Source organism: Abramis brama (genome assembly GCF_963993115.1).
Source record: "Abramis brama genome assembly, chromosome: 10".
NCBI lineage: Eukaryota > Metazoa > Chordata > Actinopteri > Cypriniformes > Leuciscidae > Abramis > Abramis brama.
In genome coordinates this window covers 21,290,803-21,313,174 of record NC_139972.1, presented here as the reverse complement: position 1 = coordinate 21,313,174, position 22,372 = coordinate 21,290,803, and the positions used below count along the sequence as shown (strand labels likewise).

Genomic DNA, 22,372 nt, shown 5'->3' with positions numbered 1-22,372 from the left:
AGATCAATATTTTTCACTTTGCAAAACACTGTTATAATTGGTTAAACAGCCTTTTATAAAAATTAGCCCCAAATTTGAGCTTGTTTGTTGTCTGTGTTCTTCTGCCATCACGGCACAATATATATCAGGCTCACCGGTCTCCATTTAATCCGATGGATAAAAGATTAATCCATCCACCATTTCTTTAGAAAACTCTAATCCGCAGTATGTATATAATACAATTATTAATTTTATTGGTCCTTTTATCCAAAGCCACTCAGTAATGTCGGACCCCAATTTTCTACAGTTGGGTTTATGTTTTATTGGAGTCGACCAGATGTACCTTTTGATCAATGGATGCCGCCTTGAGTTGGACCGCTGAATCTCCCAATTTGGCCCTCCTCCTGAAGCCCACCCTCTTGTGTAAGATCAGTCAACCCCCGCCTCCATTCCAATGCAGGAAGACCACAAACAACTCCAGCTTGAGGGATTATGATTTCGTTTTTATTCCAAAGTCACTGAAAGTGCAAAAAGCAACTTCGCATTAGACTTGACAGCATTAATGCCTGCTGCAATGGGCAGGGTATGCACAAAAAGGGCTCCATGTGGTGCCCCTCCCATTTCAGTCGCCCCCTTTTTTTTTCATCCCGAGAGTGTTGGCGGGGCCCACTGAATGCAAAGCTGTCCGGTCGCCCCAGCGGATCTGGCCGCATGTGGATCGAATCAGAATTATCCACTAATTGACTATTTACTGGGCTCCAGAAAGGCCATAATGGACTTGATATTAAATCTTCTCAAAGTATTTAAAGTGTGCTTCTGAGTGCTCCTTCGAAGAGCCGATTCCAACGTTTTACAAGGAGGAGTGACTTAAGCTGCTGGGTCAGAGAGTTGCCTTGCCAAGGCGGCTCTCAGACGGGATTTAGGGACGACAGTGGGAAGCTGCAAGTGGAGGGCAAGGGAGATCTCCTCCAATGAGTTCCAGATGCCCCTCAGTTCCAACTTAGATAGATACTACAAGCTGGAGTATTCTCTGTGAGGCTTAAACCTGGCTCTATTTTAATGGAGATAGACAGCTTTATATGTGGAAAGTTAAATCGCATGAATCTTATAGGTCCAGTTTGTCTTTTTATGTGCTACCAAAGATTGGTTTAAAAAAAAAAAGGCCAGCTAAGTTTTGATCAGATGACAATGAGGGCTCTTTTTAAGTGATCCTAGATTTATCAGATGGGATTTGGTTAGGGAGAGTTTTTCAGTTTTTAAAAGCATATTAAAATACCAAATGACACTTCCTGTACTTGAACCCAGTCAAAAACAGAACCGCACACCATTGAAGTTATGTATAATATAATTTACTTCATGCTCATGTGTCCCATTGTATACTATTGCCACTTTAAGGGATTCATTCTTGGACTGTGTATCACTCATGTAAATCAAAATGTTTTTGGAGCATTTCAAAGACCCAGAATCATGTTCTCATTTCCTCCCTTGCCTTAGATCTGGTTGGTTTCATCAGCAGTTGAGTTCTTCTCTACAATCAATACCCTGGGACCCATTCAGAGGAATCAACTTCATTTCCCATTTGTCTTTTAATATCCCTTTTATTTTTAGCATAAGAAAGTAATATTTTTCATGACTGTTTTCCCTTATGTTCTAAAAAAAACTGTTTTATGCAAGTCAACTAAATTTGAATTGTTTGTAGTTAAATAAAGTAAGAAAATCACATCATCTAGCACTTCTGTTTATCAATGAATCATAGATGAAAACATTGTTTAGCAGACACTCTTATCCTATGTGACTTTAAAGAAGTCCTTAAGTTTTTATATGTGAAAATATTATAGCCTATATGGTGTACATTCAGTGTAGCATACATATTATAGCATATTTCTTGATGCATCGTTTTAAAACAAGATTTGACCTAAACAAAAGTCATCGATCATTTATCTTTTTATTGTATTGTTAATATTGTTATGGCTATAACTGATATATTAAAATGAACATTATTTTGTAATTAATCTGTTCAAAAAAAAAAAAAAATCTTAATAACAACCAAAAATCAACCCACAGTTCACAAAAACCACACCTGGAATTTTACCATCTAACAAACAGGTGAGTTGAAATTGGAGTGTTGTCTGTAGATCATTATAAACATGTTAGTTATGTTAATTAACCATCATATAGGCCTATTTGGTTTCTATGGTCTGTTCAAACAGGAGGTCTTGAAAACAATGTTACATACTGTAATCTCTAAAGGTACAGCTTATTCAACGTGTGCAAACAACTGAAATGCCTATGGTGAAAATTTGTTACATGATGAATTAACGGTCTCTTTTTGTCAGATTTGTCAACTTATGACAGTAAAATCACTACTTTATGTTCCCTTAACACATCCTGTTTTCCTTCATTAGAACCACAGTGCTTACCAGTGATACCCCATCCTTTTTTAATTTGACTTGTGGCTGCCTGCCCACGAAGGCTGTTTCACATTGTCGACCTCTTAAGGATTTTCCAACCTAGCCCAAACTCTGTTCTCCTCTATTCTTTTCTTAATGATCATTTTTAGGCTTCCATCTGGTTGCAAAGAGCTTTTCTGATGTCGAATTGCACTTATCAAACTAATTCAGACAATGATTGGTGCCAAACTCAAAACACTTCGCTTCTAGCACATATTGTTCAACCGGCCCTACAATCCATTTCTAGAATACAGTTCAACAAAAATTGAGGAAAAGTATAGGAGCCAATCTAAGACCACTAAGATGTATTTTCTCAGTGAGCTTTATTTTGAGCTGTAGGTCTGGTCTGTATTTTTTTTTTACCACAATAATTTTTATCATTTGATTATGGAAGAGGTGTTTTAATATTGAATAGCTTCATTGTTGTGATTGCATTACAAAGAAATAGTAGCAATTGCATTCAGTACATTAGCAATTCCATATATATATATATATACAAAAAAATTTGAAAAAATACCTTTTTTGTTTAAAACTTTATTGCAATATTAGGAAATAATAAGGATCTCTTAATAACACCCAGTAAATAACCAATCTTTGGACTTTGCACATGTTTTGCACACTCTAACATTTCAAGAGGAAAAAGGCAGCCTCATTAACTAAGTCTGTTTAGGTTAACTAACAACTAAACTTCTCAATATAATCCACTGACTTTTTTTGCACTCAATACAAAAAGTCTCCCAAGTGTAGCAAAATGCAGTTGGCACATACACATTTTGTGCTATATACAAAAATGCAGCACTGATAAGGTTCCTCTTAAAGGGACAGTTCGCCCCAAAATTAAACTTCTGTCATTATTTACTCTCCCTCATGTCATTCCAAAATTGTATGACTCTCCCAAAAAATATATATTTTGAAAAATAATTCAAGTCAATGGGATCCAATGTTGCATTAAACACCCATTGACATTCGCTACAGTATATGAACAAAAACAGCTGACCCATTTAAAAAAAAAAAAAAATCTTCTTTTGGAAGAACAGCTTTGGAACAACATTTTCATTTTTAGATGAACTATCCCTTTAATGCCAACAATAGTGCATTAAGTAGGCTGTTTGTGCTTGGCTTCACCACCTGCGCATGAACTACAACTCTGATCATATCTCAAATTCAAATAAATATACAGTGCCACAAATTGAGGGCTTCCTATACTATGAGGCTAAATAGATTTATGGCTTTGCTTTAAAATTTAGCATCATGGCTGTAAAAATAATCTCATTGCAGCTGTTGTTCACAGAGAGTTTGTTTCTCGAAACTGCAGAGGAATATAGTTGTAGACGGTGGCTGTTTAACTGTCTGTCCAGTGAGGCCCAACACTGCTCAGCCCTGTTTGGAACTGATAGGTTGATTCCCGTGTTGAAGTAGGGCTATGGTTCGGATAGCCTGTGAAATCCCTTTGTGAACGTAATGGCGACCCAGGGTTCCTATGAAACAGCGAGGAATGTGCTCTGTCACGGGAGGCGGGGCCGGAGGGGGAGGAGGATGCTGAAGATGCCGTCGATTGCAACACCCGCTGTGTGGTAAACGTGACTAGGTCGGGAGGTGCTGGATGTGGACGCTGCATGGACGATGAGTGGTGGGGAACCGCGGAGGCTGTGCTGTTGAAGTGTGCAGTGAAGGGCTGGTATTGCACAGACTCCACAGTTTGCATGCCGTAGCGAGGATACGGCTGCACTGACGCCCACATATTGCAGTTCAGTGACGGGGCCGGGAGGTCATCGGTACCCACTGTGCCCCCTGCCTCTCCCTCCACTCCTCCATACATGCATGCCTCTCTAGATCCTAAAGCCTCGCTGCAGTATGGATGGGACAGCAGAGGTGGATCGTAGGAAGGAGGGGAGCGGAAGTAGTGCTCTTCAGAAACCGCAGAGGCTGTTGTGTCAAGATAGGGTCGTTTGCATCCCAGGTCCAAATGTCTTGTGTTATCTAGAAGAAAATATCATATTTGAATCCACAAGGTTTGGAAATGCAAGAGATTTTGAAAACTGCACTTTAAATCCGTGTCATAATAATTGATCAGGATTAGCAATGCACCCATGCCGATAATCTTATTGGTGTTGTGTTGTGTTGTGTTGTGTTGTGCATTAAAATACAGCAAATACATTTTAATTTGTGATATCTAAATTCACTTGCAGTATTTAAAATTATTGGTTTGAATCATTTTAAATGCTACAATTGAATTTAGGCATCATACGTTTTTCATTTTATTTTGATGACTATATCAGTCATCAGTGTTAATATTTGTGCATTTAGTGCTTTTAAATGTAAACTTTTAGTGAATGTTAGATGACTGCACAGGTAATCTAAATGTAAACAATACAGGAAATGAGCATAGCTGATATCGATTATAGAAAAAAAAGGCAGATATCTATTGACCACTAACCAATATGCTACCAATATTGTGTGTTCTAAGTCAGGATTAACAAGTCTTTGGTAAATAAAGTGGTTGCCAAAGCGCTGTACCTCTGTGCTTGAAGCAGTGGTAAAGAAGGCTGGATTCCCTGCTAGATGGGAAGGAGTGAGAGAGAGCTTCCTGGGAATCAGAATTCGGCAGGGGGACGCCACTGTCATACTGATAGTGAGAAACCACCTGTGAGTGGCTACTCAGCACACCTGTGCCCAGTTTTCCCGACAGATGGCCATGTGATGAGATAAGCCGCTGCCGGACCATGTTCTTTGAAATCACAGGGTAATCTTTCCTAGGAAAATGGGCACTTGATCAGTAAGACTAAGATCTTTGGTATATTATGCTGCATATTTTAGATGATAATCTTACCCTTGAAGTCTGGACACACGCAAATCTCCCTCGTCGCTGCCACGGAAACCTTTGGCAAAAGGATTGTTCTCAATTTTTAACTGGGTGATCTATGAAGAAACAAACAAGTTCACAATTGTAGTGTGCTATACAAATAACTGCATGTGATTGTGAGACTCTATTGTGTAATGGGCAGGTTCTAATGGTACCTTATGGTTCTGATAGGATGTAACGGAGATGAAAGCTGTCTCATGGAAGACATGAGTACAGTAGGCTGTGTTCTTAGAGCCAAAGGCATTGTTCTCATCAGCTTTCACAATGTGTAACCTGGGCTGGTATTTGTGCATTGAGTTCAAGATGATCTGTGAACAGAAATGCAAGCCTACATTAGGATAGATTGAGAAAGAGACATTTTCCATTATTTTGCATATGAAAATGTAATAATCTCATTAGTAATCATATGTATTTGCATGTAAAGTTTGGTTCTAGCACATTTCATACTTTTGAAATTTACATTATTAACAGACTGACAGCACTTTACATGTGAACAACTTTAGAGACGTACAAATGTTAACGAAACCTTACAGAATATTGAATTAATGGGTTGAATTTGATTTATTGAGCTCTATAAAATATTAAAATATAGCCATACAAATATATGTGATATAAATATTTATTTTAAAATATTGATAATTGTAATATATTTAATTTTATATTACATTACAAATATCAACTAAAATATTACATTTTTATTTTATATTTATATTTATATTATAATATTTTATTTTTATTTAGGCAAAAGTTTACATTTAAAAGTTTGGGGTTGTAGTATTTTTTTTATGTTTTAGAAAAAAGTGTTCTATGCTCACACAGGCTGCAGCTGCATTATTTGATCAAATCAATTGAAAAATATTAAATAAAATGTAATATATTTTAGAAAATCATTCTAATATGCTGATTTGGTCCTTAAGTATCATTTCTTGTTATTATTATCAATGACAATTAGAATGGTAGTCTATATAGTAAATATATTATATTTATAGATTCATTATTGTCTACATTTCTAAAGCTGCGCATATATAAAAACCTGTATGAATGATCTGATCAACATTTTCAGAAAATATCCAAATGTATAAAACTGTACATTGATCATTAATGAAGCTGTTGATGTACAGTACATGTTAATGTGACAGCATCAATACATATGTCAAGAGGTTTTGTTCTGTGTTATATGCAAGTAATCCAACTGGATCCTTTGTGTATGTGTGTTTGATCATAGTGTTCTAGCAGCACCAGTCTGCTCAGTGTGTCCATGTGTCTGGTGTTCAGTGAAGCGTTTAGTTAGGGTCATCCCCAACACAGATCTGTCAGGGCCAATGAGCATCAGGGCCTTTCCCTTTGTTATGTCGACTCTCAGACACAGAGTGAGGCAGCTCTCCTCGTTGCTGCACTTTTAGAAGAGGAGTTAGGAGCACTAGTGCACAGAGGGCAACCCCAGGTCAATCCCCCCCATCACAGACACAGACGGTAGCCTCAGCCAAATGAATGGTTTGTGCGCTTCATTTGGTGAGTGCAGACACGTGACCTTTGCCTGGTTGGCTGGCTGGCGTCTTGAGGTAATACCATGTGATGCAAACTGCATTGATGATTCAGATATAGGGATGTGTGCTGTCCAAGTATATTAATCAAGCACCTTTGTCAGATCAATGCGGACTCCGAGGCTGCCTTTCATCTCCGTTTTCTTTTAATGTAAGATCTATTTTTGGGGATTGTGTCATGTGACCTTACAGCTAGATTGCCTTGCATTGAATTCCTGTGCGTTCAGTCCACAGCAAGTTGCTTATAAATATCTGTGGGTGTTGGGAGTCTGTGTGGTCAGTGGTGTAGCAAAAGTAATCAAAGCTTGGTGAAGTGAAGACATCAATAAATCACAATTTAAAAGTAGCTATATAGTTGAGTACACTAAAACAGAAGTATTTCAATTTGGTCATGTGCTGAAAAGAACTGTTTCCTATTTCAATATATTTTGAAAGTATAATTAATTTATAATGTATTCCTGTGATGGCAAAGCTGAATTTTCAGCATTACTATAGCCTTCAGTGGCACATGATCCATCAGAAATCTTTCTATTATCAGAAAATTATATTATCAATTTTGAAAACAGATTTTGCTGCTTAATATTTTTGAGGAAACCTGATACTTTTTTCAGAATTCATTGACGAATAGAAACAGCCTTTTTAACATACATCTTTTGTGACATTATAAATCTACATTTACATTTAATATAAACATATTAAAATATTTTTTTTTTTATATTTTAAAATATCTTAGTCCATACTTTTGAAAGGTAGTCTGTCGTGGTTTTCACAAAAATATTAAGCAACAGAGTCAAGTCGTCAAGTCAACTTTATTTATATATCGCTTTAATGCAGATTGTATCTAAGCAGATTAACAGTGAAAAACAGGAAAATAATGATCAGTTATGAAAACAGAATTCAGTGTTGATTTAGTTTGGTTCAATAACTAAAATTGGTAAATTATGAAATTAATTCATTTACAGTATAAAGCAGCTCTGCAGAAAACAGTGATGTCATCATCCAGCTCAGTTCAGTTCTCACCCAATAGTGTCAGTGCAGTCAAATCAATAATATTGCTGAAAGCTAAGAACTGTTTATAAACTGTATATGTATGACTTCCTTTATATATATATATATATATATATATATATATATATATATATAAAATGGGTAACACTTAAGTTTAGGGTCCAATTCTCACTATTAACTAGTTGCTTATTAGCATGCATATTACTGGGATATTGGCTGTTTAACTATTAATAAGCAGTAATTAGGAGTTTATTGAGGCAAAAGTCGTAATAGTGAGAATTGGACCTTGATCTAAAGTGTGACCAAAAACTTGTATCTGCCATGTACTGGTTTTCGGTCATTACATTAAAAATAATTATCAGCACAATTGTAATATCTGTGGTATTTGTGGAAAGCTTTAGTGTGTGTTTTGACTGTGGCTTGTGTTGTGCACTAGCATGGCTGCAGTGGTGTCCCTGCTGTTGTGGGCGTCAGTAGAGCTTAGCAACCTCTTTCCCTGCTCATTACTCGCCCTTATCACTTCCTAGGCATTCAACTAATCCTGACAGGCCAACTTTGTGTCGTTCTGACAGGTTATGAACCTAATGAGCTTGTTTCTGATGTTATTGCATCAGACAAGCTAGGTCCACGGGCTCCTTTGGGCAGCGCTGCCATGGTCAGACTCCTCACCTCTGCTCCACTGTTTCTCTTCTCTTTAGAAAGTAGGAGACTCTCAAGATGACCATAGCTCTCACATGAGGTGTATTCATTCTGAACCAAACCGGACCTTGCAAGTCAAATTTAATTTTAAGGAATTTACAAACTGAAATTGTGTAAATGTAATTTTTTTACAAGACATTTTTCATTTTAAACTTGTTGGCTTGACAGCTTTGCTTGAATGTTTAAAACAGTCTTACAGACAGATTTATGGAAATATGTTACGGAAAAGCGTTTTTTTTTTTTTTTTTTTACAAAGTTGTCAACCACCGCCAGCGTTTTTGACCATTTTTACAAAGATTTCATGAATATTTTGTTGTATGAACATCTGAACATGCAATATATCAAAAGAAATAACAGAAAAAAAAAGTTTTAATATAGCTTTGTGCATTCATTTTTTTTTATCAACACTTGAATATGGGTAAGCAACATTTTGAGCAAAAAGCTGAGAAAATCACGTTTTTGTCAGACTACATCCAGACCGGATTCAGAAAGATGATAATAACATGGACTAGATTGAGTCCATCAACACTCCTAATGCTTGCACAGTCCTATAGAACTGAAATGGGTCGACATTTCATTTTAGTAGCATCAGGCAGTTTTGATTTACTTGCTGTTTAATATTGATGATTGCGGGGGGTTTTTTTTACATATGCATGATTACATATGATATCGCTTGTTTCTGCATCTTCTTCATCTGTGTTTTGATCAGGAGATTCAGTACTCTTTCAGAAGATGAAAAGTCCTTATTGATCAATAAGATGTATTTTCCATTCCATTACACCAATTCATCCATTCATTAAAAAAAAAATTGCATCACGTAATTTTTAATTAAATGTCATTACTAAATCTTCTGGTGAAAATAAATATTTCTTTAATTATTTTGTCCACTTAAACGGTATTGTATATTTTCTTTTGCATTCATTTCTGCCTCCATCCATTCAAACACTGATGGATTGAACCAAGCCCCTGCACTACTTTTTTTCCCGATAACTTTGTATAAAAAAAGATGTTTCCACTTCCGCTACATCATGATTTTAAGCAAAAATTGTGTTCCACCTAGTCTACGCAGATTTTAATATATAATCTCAGATTTTGGACACTCACATGCCCGAAAGGATCAAGGTGGTTGTTTGTGAGCTTCAGCTTTTGAAAGGAGACCAGCTGTCTCATCCAGTGGGCGCCTGTTGCAGGAGAGTCTGGGTGGACGTAGAGTCTTCCAGGCATGGCAGGCTCTGCTTTTCCTGCCACCATCCTATGAAGAAGAACAAGAGCATTCTTTTAGTTTTTTGACACGAAAAGGCACTAGCAACATTTGCAAAAGACCTATGGCTTACAGTTGTTGGTTTGGTGTGGTGAATTAGGCTCAGTCCCCCAGAGTTTCTTTTAGTACTATATAGCTTTCCAGCACCTCTGACATCATGCCATAGCGCTTTTAAAAGGAAAACTGTTCTTCAGTGTCACGAAAATAGGATATAGCAGCAGGCTACAGAAAGGCTTTATGCAGAACATCTGCGCATTAATGATCAGAGCACAAGTGGTGAATGTCCAAAACATTTTGGGAATACTTCCCAAAGACTGGTGGTGGCTGCTTTGACCAAAACATCACTGCTAATTGTGTGCCTTGAAGGTGTCGCTGAAGATCTCCAGAACCAATGCTGGCAATGGTGGAATTCCTGTCTATCCCACAGATTTTGAAAAATGCTCATAAAATGCTCGTTCTCGTGACAAAACATGCCATTCATTGAGGTTTGCATGCCGTCGTTATTTTGTTTAGTTTTTTTCCATGCTGGATACATGTAGATCTGACTTATTTGTGGTGCCGATGGTTGCATGGGCGAAGAGTGCCTATATCTAGTGGCATTGCCTGAGGTACAGGGTCAAAAAGAGGACAGCATGCATAGCCCAGCTGTTTTAAGCCCATTGGTTTTGACAGACTGCCTGCTGTGGCCTACAGTTATTAACTGTGTGCTAATGACAATCCACAGCCAGAACTAGCATTGCATGGATAAACTGATATAGACTGCATATTGTTTGCTTATAAATAATTAATTTGAGTTTCCTTCAGTGTTGGCCTTTGCAAAAGTGTTTAATTGGATGAATTATAATTTTAAGAAAAGTGTTGGAAACAAGGCCAATGCAGTCTTTTTGTGATGGAATTTAATTATTTACCAACATTATATTCAGTATCGCAAAGTATTAGTAAACTTTTGACAATCATTACTGACAATAAAATTATAAAAAATAATACAATTTAATTTTAATATTAATAACTATAATTATTATACTTTATCAGCAATTCCCTTTTAGTGTGTTAAAAAGTGTGCATCTGTACTGTGGATATGGATTGCGGCATTTGTCCACTCATGCCAACAAATTAGGAAACATAGACTGGAGGAGACAGCAGAATATAAAACATACTCATTTTTGTTTCTTTGCAATGTAATCTGGATAAGTGTTTGTCCAGATGCCTCAAGCGAACGGTCACTGTTCTGATCCAGTCGCTTTTGCTATTGCATGTTACAGCTGAATTTCCAAAGGCTTAGAGTACCCTTAAACAACTTTCCAGAATGTGTTCATTCTAATTATGCTGTTGTGAGTCAGAATGAATGTCGTCTTCTGCAGAAACGTTAAAGATGGACAGAGGGACGTTAAACTCACCACTTGTTGTCACAGAACTTGTACCGATGGTCATCAGCTGGAATGATGTCAGTTAATAGGATGTATTTGGTTTTTGGGTTCATTCCTGTGACTTTAACTTTGTAGCTGGGGAACATCCGCCTAAAGAGAGTGCAAATGATGTCATCAGGGTTTAAAATAGTGCCTTACCATTGAAACACATAGAAAAGCTTCATAGAGCTTCATCTCTTCGGGTGTTGTACATGGTGAGAAATAAAAGTATTAATTAGTTTAGTACTTTATTTAATTTTACTAATCTTATTTTATTTTTTATTTTTTTATAACGGAAACCAAGTTGTTTTTATTCACTTACTACTGTGCTTTTGTCCCTAAATGCCATTTAGATCTAACTTGAAAACTTGTTGTTAATGCGCTTTTGTGCTCAGAGAGGTCATTCTCTTTCAATCGCATCTACGCAGGCTTATCCCATTTGTGTCATTCAGGTATCTCAATGCCGTTTTTATTGCTCACTACAGGAACAGCTTTTTCCTCCGAATGACTTAGGGCCGGGTTGCGTATGCAACAGCTGAGCACTGACAGTAAGCATGGATGAGACCGTCTTATCGGCTCTTTCGAGGGTTTTAACAGGCCTTAAGTGCAAGAGAATCACGGGAAGTGTTTGTTTTGGGTGGATGAGTACACGATTAGTGATCAGATAACAGCTTAACCTGTTTTTAGGACAGATTAGTTGTTTAAGAGGCACAAAAGGTCACTTAAATCTCCAAGAAGGCTGCGTGCTCAAGCATCCCCAGACAGCTCTGCAAAACATCTCACACAAACAGCTCTACCATAAAAGGTTACGCTTCAAAAAAATTCATAAAACCTAAAGCATAAAATTTAACTGTTATCCTCGACAAGCCCATATAAGGAGTTATGATCTGTACCTGGTACTGATTTGCTTTGGGGCAGATATATATTTTTAGGGATTGACTCTGTTTTGAAAGAGCCGCTCTATAAAATGTGGGATCTCCATTTTGTTCAGATACAGGAGAAGCTGAGATGACAGACCGAATATGCTAATATAGCAGACGCAGTCATAAAACAAATCAATAGAGCTACCTTGAGTAACCTCTTCGCATGTAAAATCCCAAAGTTGCAAAAAGATTGATTCCCCTTATAAACTCTGAGTGCTTTTTTAATGGCAGGTCTTTTAAACAGCGGGCAGCTAAACAGCCTCATTGCACCACCCCACTCCTCCAGAAAAGTTCCACTGCAGTGCATTACTTTTTTGGGGGGGTTCCACCAGTCATACATTTATTACGGCAAATAAATGTGCCCTGAGCTGAATTATTTCATTGCATTTGCAAATGCACAACTGCTCAGGCCTGCACTGTGTAAAAAGTGGCCCTGAAAGCACTAGCTCTAATACCCAGAGGAAGAGCTCCATGTCTGGCCCAGGCCTGCAATCCAATCAATGTAAATCACACTGGGCAAGACACTGGTAAAGAGGTGCTTTAAGCCATCAGGAACATCTTAAACAAACCTGTCCACCAGGCTACGCTCTGATGATGATGTCTTTCCTTATTCTTCTGTCAGTAATTTAACAAATTGACAAAATCTTGTTTCATTTTTGGTTCTGACATTGTTTCGACACTAAGAACAAGAAGGTTCAATTAGGTAACATTAGTCAATGCCATTGGTATCATAAACTAACAATACAATTGTAATTTTGTTTTTATTCTAATTGTATTTTTTAAATCTAAATCATAAATCATGCATCACAGGTAACTAATAATTAACAAAATAATAATAATTATTATTAACATGTAACTTGTAAAGCATTAAATTAAACCTACTGTAAAATGTTACCTTAGTATTACATTAAACATCACAAGAGTTCTTGTATGTACTTTTATAGGCCAACTGAACATTTAGACATTTTCAAAATGTAAATATATCTCAAATAAATTATTCATGTTAAGAAAATACAGTTAGGAAAAATTAACCAGTATTTACAGTACTAACAGTGAGGATGTAATAAATCTTGAGTAAAACACATTTACTCAAGACTCACATGTAAACACCTGAGGGATGTGTAATGCTCTTTCCATTTATGCAATACTTTGACATAATGGCTGCCACAGTAGATCACATTGCACATGTCTAAAGGGGTCTTACAGTGGCTCTGTAACTGTATTCTGTTGCTGTAGGTAGTCATGTTGGAGCGCTGTCTTTGGCATGGGAACAGCTGTGTGCACCATTTACTTTACTGTATAAACGGCGTCTTGTTGCTTGAAGGGATAGATCACCCAAAAATTTTAATTCTGTAATAATTTATTCACCCTCATGTCATTCCATATGACTTTCTTCTGTGGAGCAAAAAAAGAAGATCTTTTATGAAAAATGTTGCAGGTTTTTTTCTTTCTTTCTTTTTTTTTTTTTCAGTGCTGTCCAATGTTGTTTCTTCCAAATATCTTTGTGTGTGTGTTCCGCAGAAGAAACTCATACAGGCTTGGAATGATATGAGCGTGAATAAATGATGACAATTGTATAAAAAATTTTTGGTATATATTACATGTCAAGTTTTAGATATCCTGACAATATCTATGGGAGTGAAATTTCTTTCAAGTGATATGGTTAGATTTCTTAGTTATCTTAGTAAAAGCACTGTTTATGGGTGGGCCTGCGCTTCAGTGTATATGTGTAAGGACGACAGTGAGAAATGGCAAGTATGAAAGTGTATCATATCAGTGTCAGCATGTGCATTATGGCAGCTGTTTCTTTTAGCGTTCATGCGCGCCTGCTCTTTCAGTGATTCATGCTATCTGAAGAGTGCCTAGATCAAAAGAAGCTAGATGATAAAGCAAGTGGGGTCCTTTAGGGCCTGGGAGATGTGATCGAACAGGGCACCATGCTTCACTCATCAGCCTCACTGATGCTTACTCTGACGGGCTGTGTACAAGTAACACCAGCCGGCTGCTTTCAATAGTCATGTTTAGTGCTTAGTACAGGGCCACAGATGTGCACAATAACAAGATGAGTTGTTGTAGCAGAGTTCAGCTCAGTTTCACCTCAATTTTTTCCTCCGAGAAATATTTTGGGTTCAATACAAGTCGAGCTCAGTCGACAGCATTTGTAGCATAATGTTGATTACCACAAAAAAAAAAGTGGCTTGTAAAATTTGACTTGCAAAAATCTAGGTTACGATGAATCACTTACCTTGGAAGTACATAAGTCCAATTTATGAAAGGATTTAAAAGCAGAAATATGAAGTTTGTCATTTTATTGATGCGCATAAATCTGTTTTTTGAGCTGCAAATCACTTTTAATTAAATTCTTAAATTGGATATAACTTTACACAGAAAAGGTTAGTTAGCATTTTTTTAAACTAAAGTTATGTTAACACACATTGTGTTTATGTTTAGTGGCTAAACTATTGAACTGAGCATTTTAATGTTTACAAATTGGGCCACATTTACTTTTACACTAAGTGCATCCCTGTAACCTAGATTATGGCTTTTTTTTAAAGGAGGGGATTACTTTTCATAGTAATCAACATTATGCCACAAATGCTTTTGTTGACTATGCTTAACTTGAACCGAAGCAAGAATATTTCTTTAACACTATGTATGACCCACTTTCTCTGCGTAGCGAGTAGTGCTAGTCTATTGTTTTTCAATGTTCATGCTAAACTAAATCTCTTTTTGATTATAACAACTGCTATAGTCTTCAGATATGACATACATTTTTTTCAGTGATATTATTCTTTGGATTTTCGACTTATTTGTGCAATTCACAGAAGCAAAATGCTGTCACATGCAATTTTTGTTACTAGTAGACCCAATAAATTGTATGTAAGAGTGCATTCTTCTTTAGCGTAAACCTATACTGTCAAACTGCATATACCGTGCAGACATGGCTGAAGCCTGCTATGTAACACAAGACTATGTTGAGAATCATTGCATGAAATTGGCCCCAATTTTGTGTAATGGGACCCATCGTGAAGAAACCTGGTGAGTTTTCTCAAGATTTACAATTCAGTGAATGGCTGTCTAATATCCTACAAGTCATATCCCCCCAAAATAAAATGAAACGGTTAAAAGCTCTTCCTACTGCATGGCTCGATTGACATATTGAGCATCTTTAACAGAGCCTTGTGTCCATTATACACTAAAGTATGTAAAATGAAATGAGCCCATCTGTTGTTGGAACTATGTGGAAGTACAGTCTCCTGTTCTGTGCACAGCTGTCTGACTGAACAGTGCTTTGCTCTTCAAAGGGTTTAAGGCTTCTCGGAGCACTTTATCAGTTGGACAGGGGGAAGCCCATCCCTCACAATGTTACAGCATTAAAGAAAAATGGTGGTGACCTTTTGCATTTTCCACAGAGAAGCGCTGAGAAACTGCTGGCTAAGACTGGCAGAGAGCATTGACTCATTCTCTGCTTAATATCCAGGGTCCTGCTCTTAATCCACAGGGCACATTAAATCTAACACACGGGGCAGCCGTTTGTGTTTTCAATTAGATATTTGTATGCACAGGAATTCAGCCTTGCTTTCCCTTGGTCACATAATATTTTTTATAAATATTCTATTAAAAGCACTTCATCTTTTCATGCGACTGAGCCTCTTGGTAAAAGAAGGTTTCACATTTGCATTTCTTACTAGAAGAGAGATGGCCTAGTTATGTTTTCGTTTCCCTGTTGGCAACACCACTTTTCTCTCTGTTTGTGTGTGTGTTAAAGTCTAAAATCGGGTGGATGGAAATGACGCTCTTCTTGCCTGCCTGCTTTGGTGATGATCATCTCGGTTCCGGCCTCATGGAACTTCTTCCATAGTTCCCTGTCGTGAAGAACCACTTTGATGTTTTCAATGTTCTGAAAGTGCAGGCACAAAAAAGAAAAAATTATAATGAGTCATTGTTAATGGAAAAATGGCTATTAATATTGCTCAAATGAAAAGAGAAAAAAATATGAAATTAACAATTTTATTATTTACTAATATAATTCATTTTATCTTGTTTTATCATTAAATCTTTGTTATGTTACATTACATCTCATCGCAGAGGTGAAGATCTACAAGTCAGGACTCATTAAAAGGATCCAAGTGATTGGCTACCTTGTCAGGCTCATTGTTCTGGGGAATGCTGGGAGTTGTAGGCAGGCCCAAATGTGAGGAATCACTGGCAAGCTCAGGACGCCCACCCAACTGGGCCACGGTCATACCTTCATCAGCCACAGCTGAGGCCTTCTCCTGTAGCATTTCTGTAAAATCACAGAACTATTAGTTTAATGATGGCTACGCAATGTAACTTTCAGAATAGGACAAATTATTTCAGATTATATCAAATTATAACCGGGGGTTTTCCACTTTTTTGAAAAAGAAATCATATAAAATGAAAAATAGAAAAGCATAAAATATACTTTGAGATTATGATGCTAAGAAAATGATAAATTATATATTTCTTAGTGTCTTAAAAAAATTGAAAACGAGCCAACGAAAAAAACGAACCTCATGCCGTGTTTTTAACACAAGCTAAAAACCTAATGATATATGTATAATGAAAATACCACAGATGCCATAGTTCCTCTTTGTTCTCTCATAGCCTGCTATAATTGATTATACACAGAGAGAGACAAGACATGGGCTGCAAAATTTGAGAAATAACGTACATTAACATTTACATTTCGTGAGGGAAAGTCTGTCCTCATAACATGGCCTGGCCAATTCATTTCAAGGAAAAGGGTCGAGATCCGTTTGTTCTGAAGTATCGCAAGATTAAATATTTACACTTCCAGCATTCGGGCACCTCGGTTTTATGGAAGCGTGCTAAACACTGCTGATTCCATTAAGAGAGGTCACAAACTTAGCCCCGCTCTCACGCCCCTTCTCTGCTCACGCTCAGACATCACACCAAAGGTATGTCTCATTACTGTAGTACAACACACTGCCTCCAGAATGCTTCCTATCTGCACGGCGGACACCAAACCGCTCTCATGGTGAAAGCCACCTCCTCCCACCCGCTCCTAATCTCACGCATGTAAACAATGTGAGTGTGCGCCCTTCAGATAAAAGGAGAAGAGCGGGATTCCGTGTAAACTCGGGCAGGCATTTGCCAAAGCTAATAAAGATAAAGTCTGACAGGCACAGTGAGGCTACAGCAAGTCAACCCTGGACTTTTCCAGTCCAAAATGTGCCTTTCACTTACACTGTTTAACTAAGCCCAGTGAGCGAGAGATCTGTTTACATCTCTGTCACCCCAGACATATAATCCGCTAAACTATTCCTGGCAGATATTGCTGTGTGCACACAGGGGTTCGCTGGCTATTTCCAGTGTGTTGTCCGAAATGTTCGACACCAACCAAATTTTGACTTATCGCTTCTTATCAAATTTTTAAAAAGTAATAATAATACAATTGTTTGAGGATGGACTGCACTATATTCTACATTAGCCATGATTTTGTGGTCAGAATTCACCCAGTTCATTGAAATACATTTTTGGAAACCTGGAATAATATCGTGCCTGGGAGGGGAAGGGGGTGCCCAGTATGATTTGATCTTCCATTTTATTCTGTACCAGAGTGGATACAATGCGTGTTAGAGAACAGGCCTGTTCACTTCTAACACAGCATGTTTTCCTTCCTAGGTATGGTGACATTCTGCTATATTTCTTCAATGATACTTTGCAGCACATTAGGTTTAGTAAAGTACACTTGAACCATTTTGGCTGTAGGGTTCTTAAGTTAGTTATATGATTCTTTGGCGATTACAAATCACTTTGATGTTTCATTATTGGTTCCTAAGATTTGTGCATTGATTTCTGAGTTCTTTAAAGCACCTGTAGATGGTTTTCTAAAGCCAAAATTGTTTTGGGACTTAAAAAGGCGTCAGACCATTATATTCTAATTAGAACATTTATTTTTAGCATTTGTGGGCTGTTATCCCATGACTGCTTGAATATTGTCATATTGTCATTTAGACAAACAGTGAGAAAATGAAAAATGCTGGAAATGTGCTTGCCCCCTTCAGGTGTCCTTTAACCATTTAAATTAAATAGGATTTGACAGCTGAACAACAACAAAAATAAAAAGATTAAGAATTGGGTTCATTTCTAACACAAGTTTTAGATTCAGTTGAATAGGCTATATACTGCAGTTTCCTTTTCTAAAAGGTGTAAGATAATAGTATAATTCTTGCTATCTGTCAATGTAATAATTTTATTTGAGGTGTGCTTTGTATTTTCGTTGTGATATGAAAGAGTGCAACTAATGGTGCATTTGTTATTAATCATAGATATTATTATTTATATAGGCCCTATTGAATTAATCAGTCTGTGTAATAATAGGCCTACCTGTTTTTCTTGATTTGATTAATTTGATTTTCTTGATTTGATTTAATTAATTGATTAAGAACCAAAAAAAAACTAAAAGTGCATTTCACCAGCTTAAAATTAAATATATTATTTAAACATGATTGTTTTTATTTGATTTTAAATAAAATGTCTGTAGTCTAAATACTGTATGATAGGTATATATGTGTGAATATTTTTGTTCTTTTGCATTTGTCACGCTTCTATTTATTTACGATTATCAACAAAATATAGGCTATATAGCCTACATTTTATTTTGCATATCAAGTTTAAATATTAAGAAATTTGTCATTTTATTGTTTACGAAGAACTATGCTATCGCCATCCGAATGAATTAAGCTGCTGCTTTAAGGCCTTTAGGTCTACTCCATTCATTCGGGCAAAATGATAGATCAGGGATTGACACGAACAAGATAAAAAGTAACAGCATCATCAGATGTTCAAATCTGTGCTCCCAACAATTCATTGAAAATATTAAGCGAGCACGCACATACAGGCCGCAGTGCTGTCTTTTGAGATAAATCACATTAACACATAGTAGCCTATAATGCAAAAGCATCCTACATCAAATGTTGTACACAATTACATTTATAAGCAGTAGCCTACGTATAGTAGCCTACAAATAAATGGTATTTTAAACGGCAATAATACAATAAAAAGGCTACACAGTTTGCATAGGCTATAGCCTATACTATAGGAACTTCAAATTGTTCAAGCTGTTCAGATATTGTTTAAGAAAATTCCTATAGCCAGGGTTTTATTTCTGAAGGACTGACGCCTTCTCGTTGATCACTTAATTTGATAAAGAAGGCTATCAACTGCGTCTAATCGCATTACCGACCTCCATGCACATATAAGAGAAGGTTCGGTTCGCCACACGGATTTCAGAGTAGCGTGAAATGACCTACTGAGAACAAATGTAATGTTACCTCATAAAATATTATGTTCTGAAATGCTCCATATCATTCCAAACCGCAATAATCTGTCCACTGCGACATTACAGCAGGAGGCTAGGTCCCGGTGTGGCGTTGAGTCCAGTGCACTAGTATCTGTTCAGCATCCTCATGAGCAGACTGAGCTGTCTCAATTCTCTCTTCCCCGGCAGAGTCTGCTTCTGTTCAAATAGCGCCGCGAGCCGAGTGCTAACACCGGCGAGTGCTCGTCTCAGAGGCAAATGGTCACTACGTGATGTTTTCTAGGAAACACCGACTATCCACAGGGCAGCTTGAATTGTTAAAACACTGGGGTGAATATCTTGGCTCATTCACTCATTCCCTCCTTCCCCCCGCGCCTCATCGCTGACGTTGCTCTCAATAACACCAAACCCCAAACAACCCGATGCGCAGGGTTGACTCAAACCAACGGTCCTCTCACGAGGAAAGCAAGTCTACTCATCGTTAAACATGACTGGTAGACTCGTCTCCTCATTCTCTCCCCCACAGCAATAGTTTAACATGCAGTAGCCTATCCAAAATAGCTACCTCAAGGATGGGGACAAAAAAGAATAGCCTATTAAGAACATTTGAAATTTTTTAATTTTCTCTATATTTTTGGAAATTAAGTTTCCTGTCCTCTGTGGTGATTTTTTTTTTTAAATGTTTAAAATAGTTTTTGTTGTTGTTGTTGTTTTGTTACGTTGCACGGTATTTTTTTTATTTTGGGCTAGTTTCCTATCCAGACTTACCTTTTATAATAAAGATATTTTAATTATGGAAATTTAACTTTACTTCCCACCCCCAAAAGAACTTAAAATCATATTTTAAGTCGTTCGGAATTTACGTGAATAATTAATGTATATTGGTCTGCTTTTAGTGTAGAACTGCTGTCATTGCCATCAGGCCAAGCTTTTTAGACAACAATTGAGTATGGGTTTTTTTTGTTGGTTTTTTTGCCTTTAATGGAAATTAGAAATACAGAGGAAAACATCTCCGACACCAAAGTGACCGCTGAAGAAGACTTAAGATCATAGGCTAACTATAGCCTAATTAATTTTAATATTCTTACATCATGATCTGAGAGAAGCTTTATACCAATTCATTTTACCAGTCATTATGTTAGATTTTTTTATTCAGAAATATTGTTTTCTATTTCATAGTTATTTTACTGTTATATATTGATGTATTAGCAATTCCAAGACATTTTCTCCAAAAAAAAAAAAAAACATATCATCACATCACACATATGCTGAAAGATTCACCGCATCACACATTATACCAGATCCACCTGAAGGCTGATCAAGCCATGCATCCGATCTTTATTCAATGATGTGATAAATGTGTTAACAGAGATGAAACATTGTTTGAAGAACAAGATCATTACTCAAGATTTCAAGTTAGCCAAAACTGTTTCTAATTAAACAATCACCCATTTATGCTCGGGCAAAAACAGGCTGAACGTTAGCCATGTCTTTAACATGTCATTTTGTCTGTCATGAGCTTTCTATCAATTTCACAGTTTAACATTGTTCCATTTTTTAGCATATTTGTTCCGCTTATAGGCTCGCATGTTTGAATTTGAAATCTGCTGAGAATTTCGTTTAAACATTTACAGTGAAATATGGTTGCGGTTTTAGAGTAAATGGGTCGAAGCACGAGGCTGAAAGATCAATAAATCACATGGAGAAGTTCGAGGGCCGTGGGAGCCTTGACTTATATCTACTGGTGACATGACCAAATGAATGGCAACAGCCAGAATATGTCCTTCTCGGACCCGTTTGTCATTCTCGCCAGTGTAATTTTCCAAACAGGTCATGTTATCAATGAGAATAAACGCAGGAATAAGGAAAGACGGTTTTAGGAGATAGGCCTCAGTCATGGGTGTATGATATCGGCTAGGTTTGTTTGTTTTAGCCTCATTGGCTACAGTGATAGCAATTCGGGACCACACAGGCCTATTTTAGGCTATATGTTCTTTCGTCTGGACACACGTGTTTGGTTTATTTTAAAAGTTAATATGTAGCCTACAGTCTATCCTCCTGAATTTCAGCCAAAAAAAGTTTGACACAATGTGTGATTAAATATATTTGTTTAATTAATTAAATCATGTAACCTGGTGCTTATAAAAATAAAATAAAATCTGTTATATAACAGATTTTTTTTTTTTCATAAGCACCAGGCTACGTTCGTTCAAGCTTTTAGGAGTAGCTAATCCTTCAAAACAGACATACTATAATAATATACAGTAATATTAATGATAACACTAATAATAATCATAAGAGAACAGACTATAATGTAGGTATATTTACAATGTAGGTATATTTATAATGTAATAGCCTATATTTACATTCTATTGAATATATTGTCGGTATTTATTTTCACAAGTTTTTCCACCGTATGTCTCTTCGTTGTTTGCTGTCAATAATGAGCATCGTCTTTCCATAAAATACTGCTGTAAATATAATCTCTGATCAAACATTTAGTCATCTTTTAGTGAAGGCAATGTATCCGCAACAAGTGTAGCTTAATTAATGTAGGCTATAGCCTACTTCACGATAGCTAAATGTCAAAATGTTCACGTGAAGGCCCATCTGCTTTATTTGATGCATCAGACTCTAAATCGTCAAACAATAGGCTACTCTATAGACTTAGGCCTTTATATTGAAATCGAATATAGGCTATATAGTTAAAAAGGCGTTACGTTTATTTGACAGAAACATTAAATAAGGCCTAGATGCTCACGTCATTAATTGTTAGGTAATCTCATAAAAAAATAATTCTAGAATTTTTTCGTAAAGGTGCTAATCTAATTACTCAATTGTTACCGACAAGTTGTCATAGATTAGAGCGAAAATAAATAGCTTAAAGTTTCACAACTAAATAAAGCCGGCGTATCCCTTCAGGCTGGAAG

At 36.7% G+C, this 22,372-nt stretch overlaps 1 protein-coding gene across 1 annotated transcript; it reads right to left on the bottom strand.

The window, feature by feature from the left end:
* Positions 1 to 2,957: 2,957 nt before the first annotated feature.
* On the bottom strand, positions 2,958 to 19,919 carry tbx4 (T-box transcription factor 4). The gene is made up of 9 exons (XM_084126199.1): positions 19,456 to 19,919; positions 16,276 to 16,421; positions 15,940 to 16,034; positions 11,202 to 11,321; positions 9,648 to 9,795; positions 5,448 to 5,600; positions 5,260 to 5,348; positions 4,947 to 5,182; positions 2,958 to 4,409 (listed from the first exon to the last, which is right to left on the bottom strand). The coding sequence occupies exons 2-9, from the start codon at positions 16,417 to 16,419 to the stop codon at positions 3,772 to 3,774; spliced, it is 1,623 nt and encodes a 540-aa protein (XP_083982325.1). The 5' UTR covers positions 16,420 to 16,421; positions 19,456 to 19,919; the 3' UTR covers positions 2,958 to 3,771.
* Between the last annotated feature and the right edge of the window lie 2,453 nt (positions 19,920 to 22,372).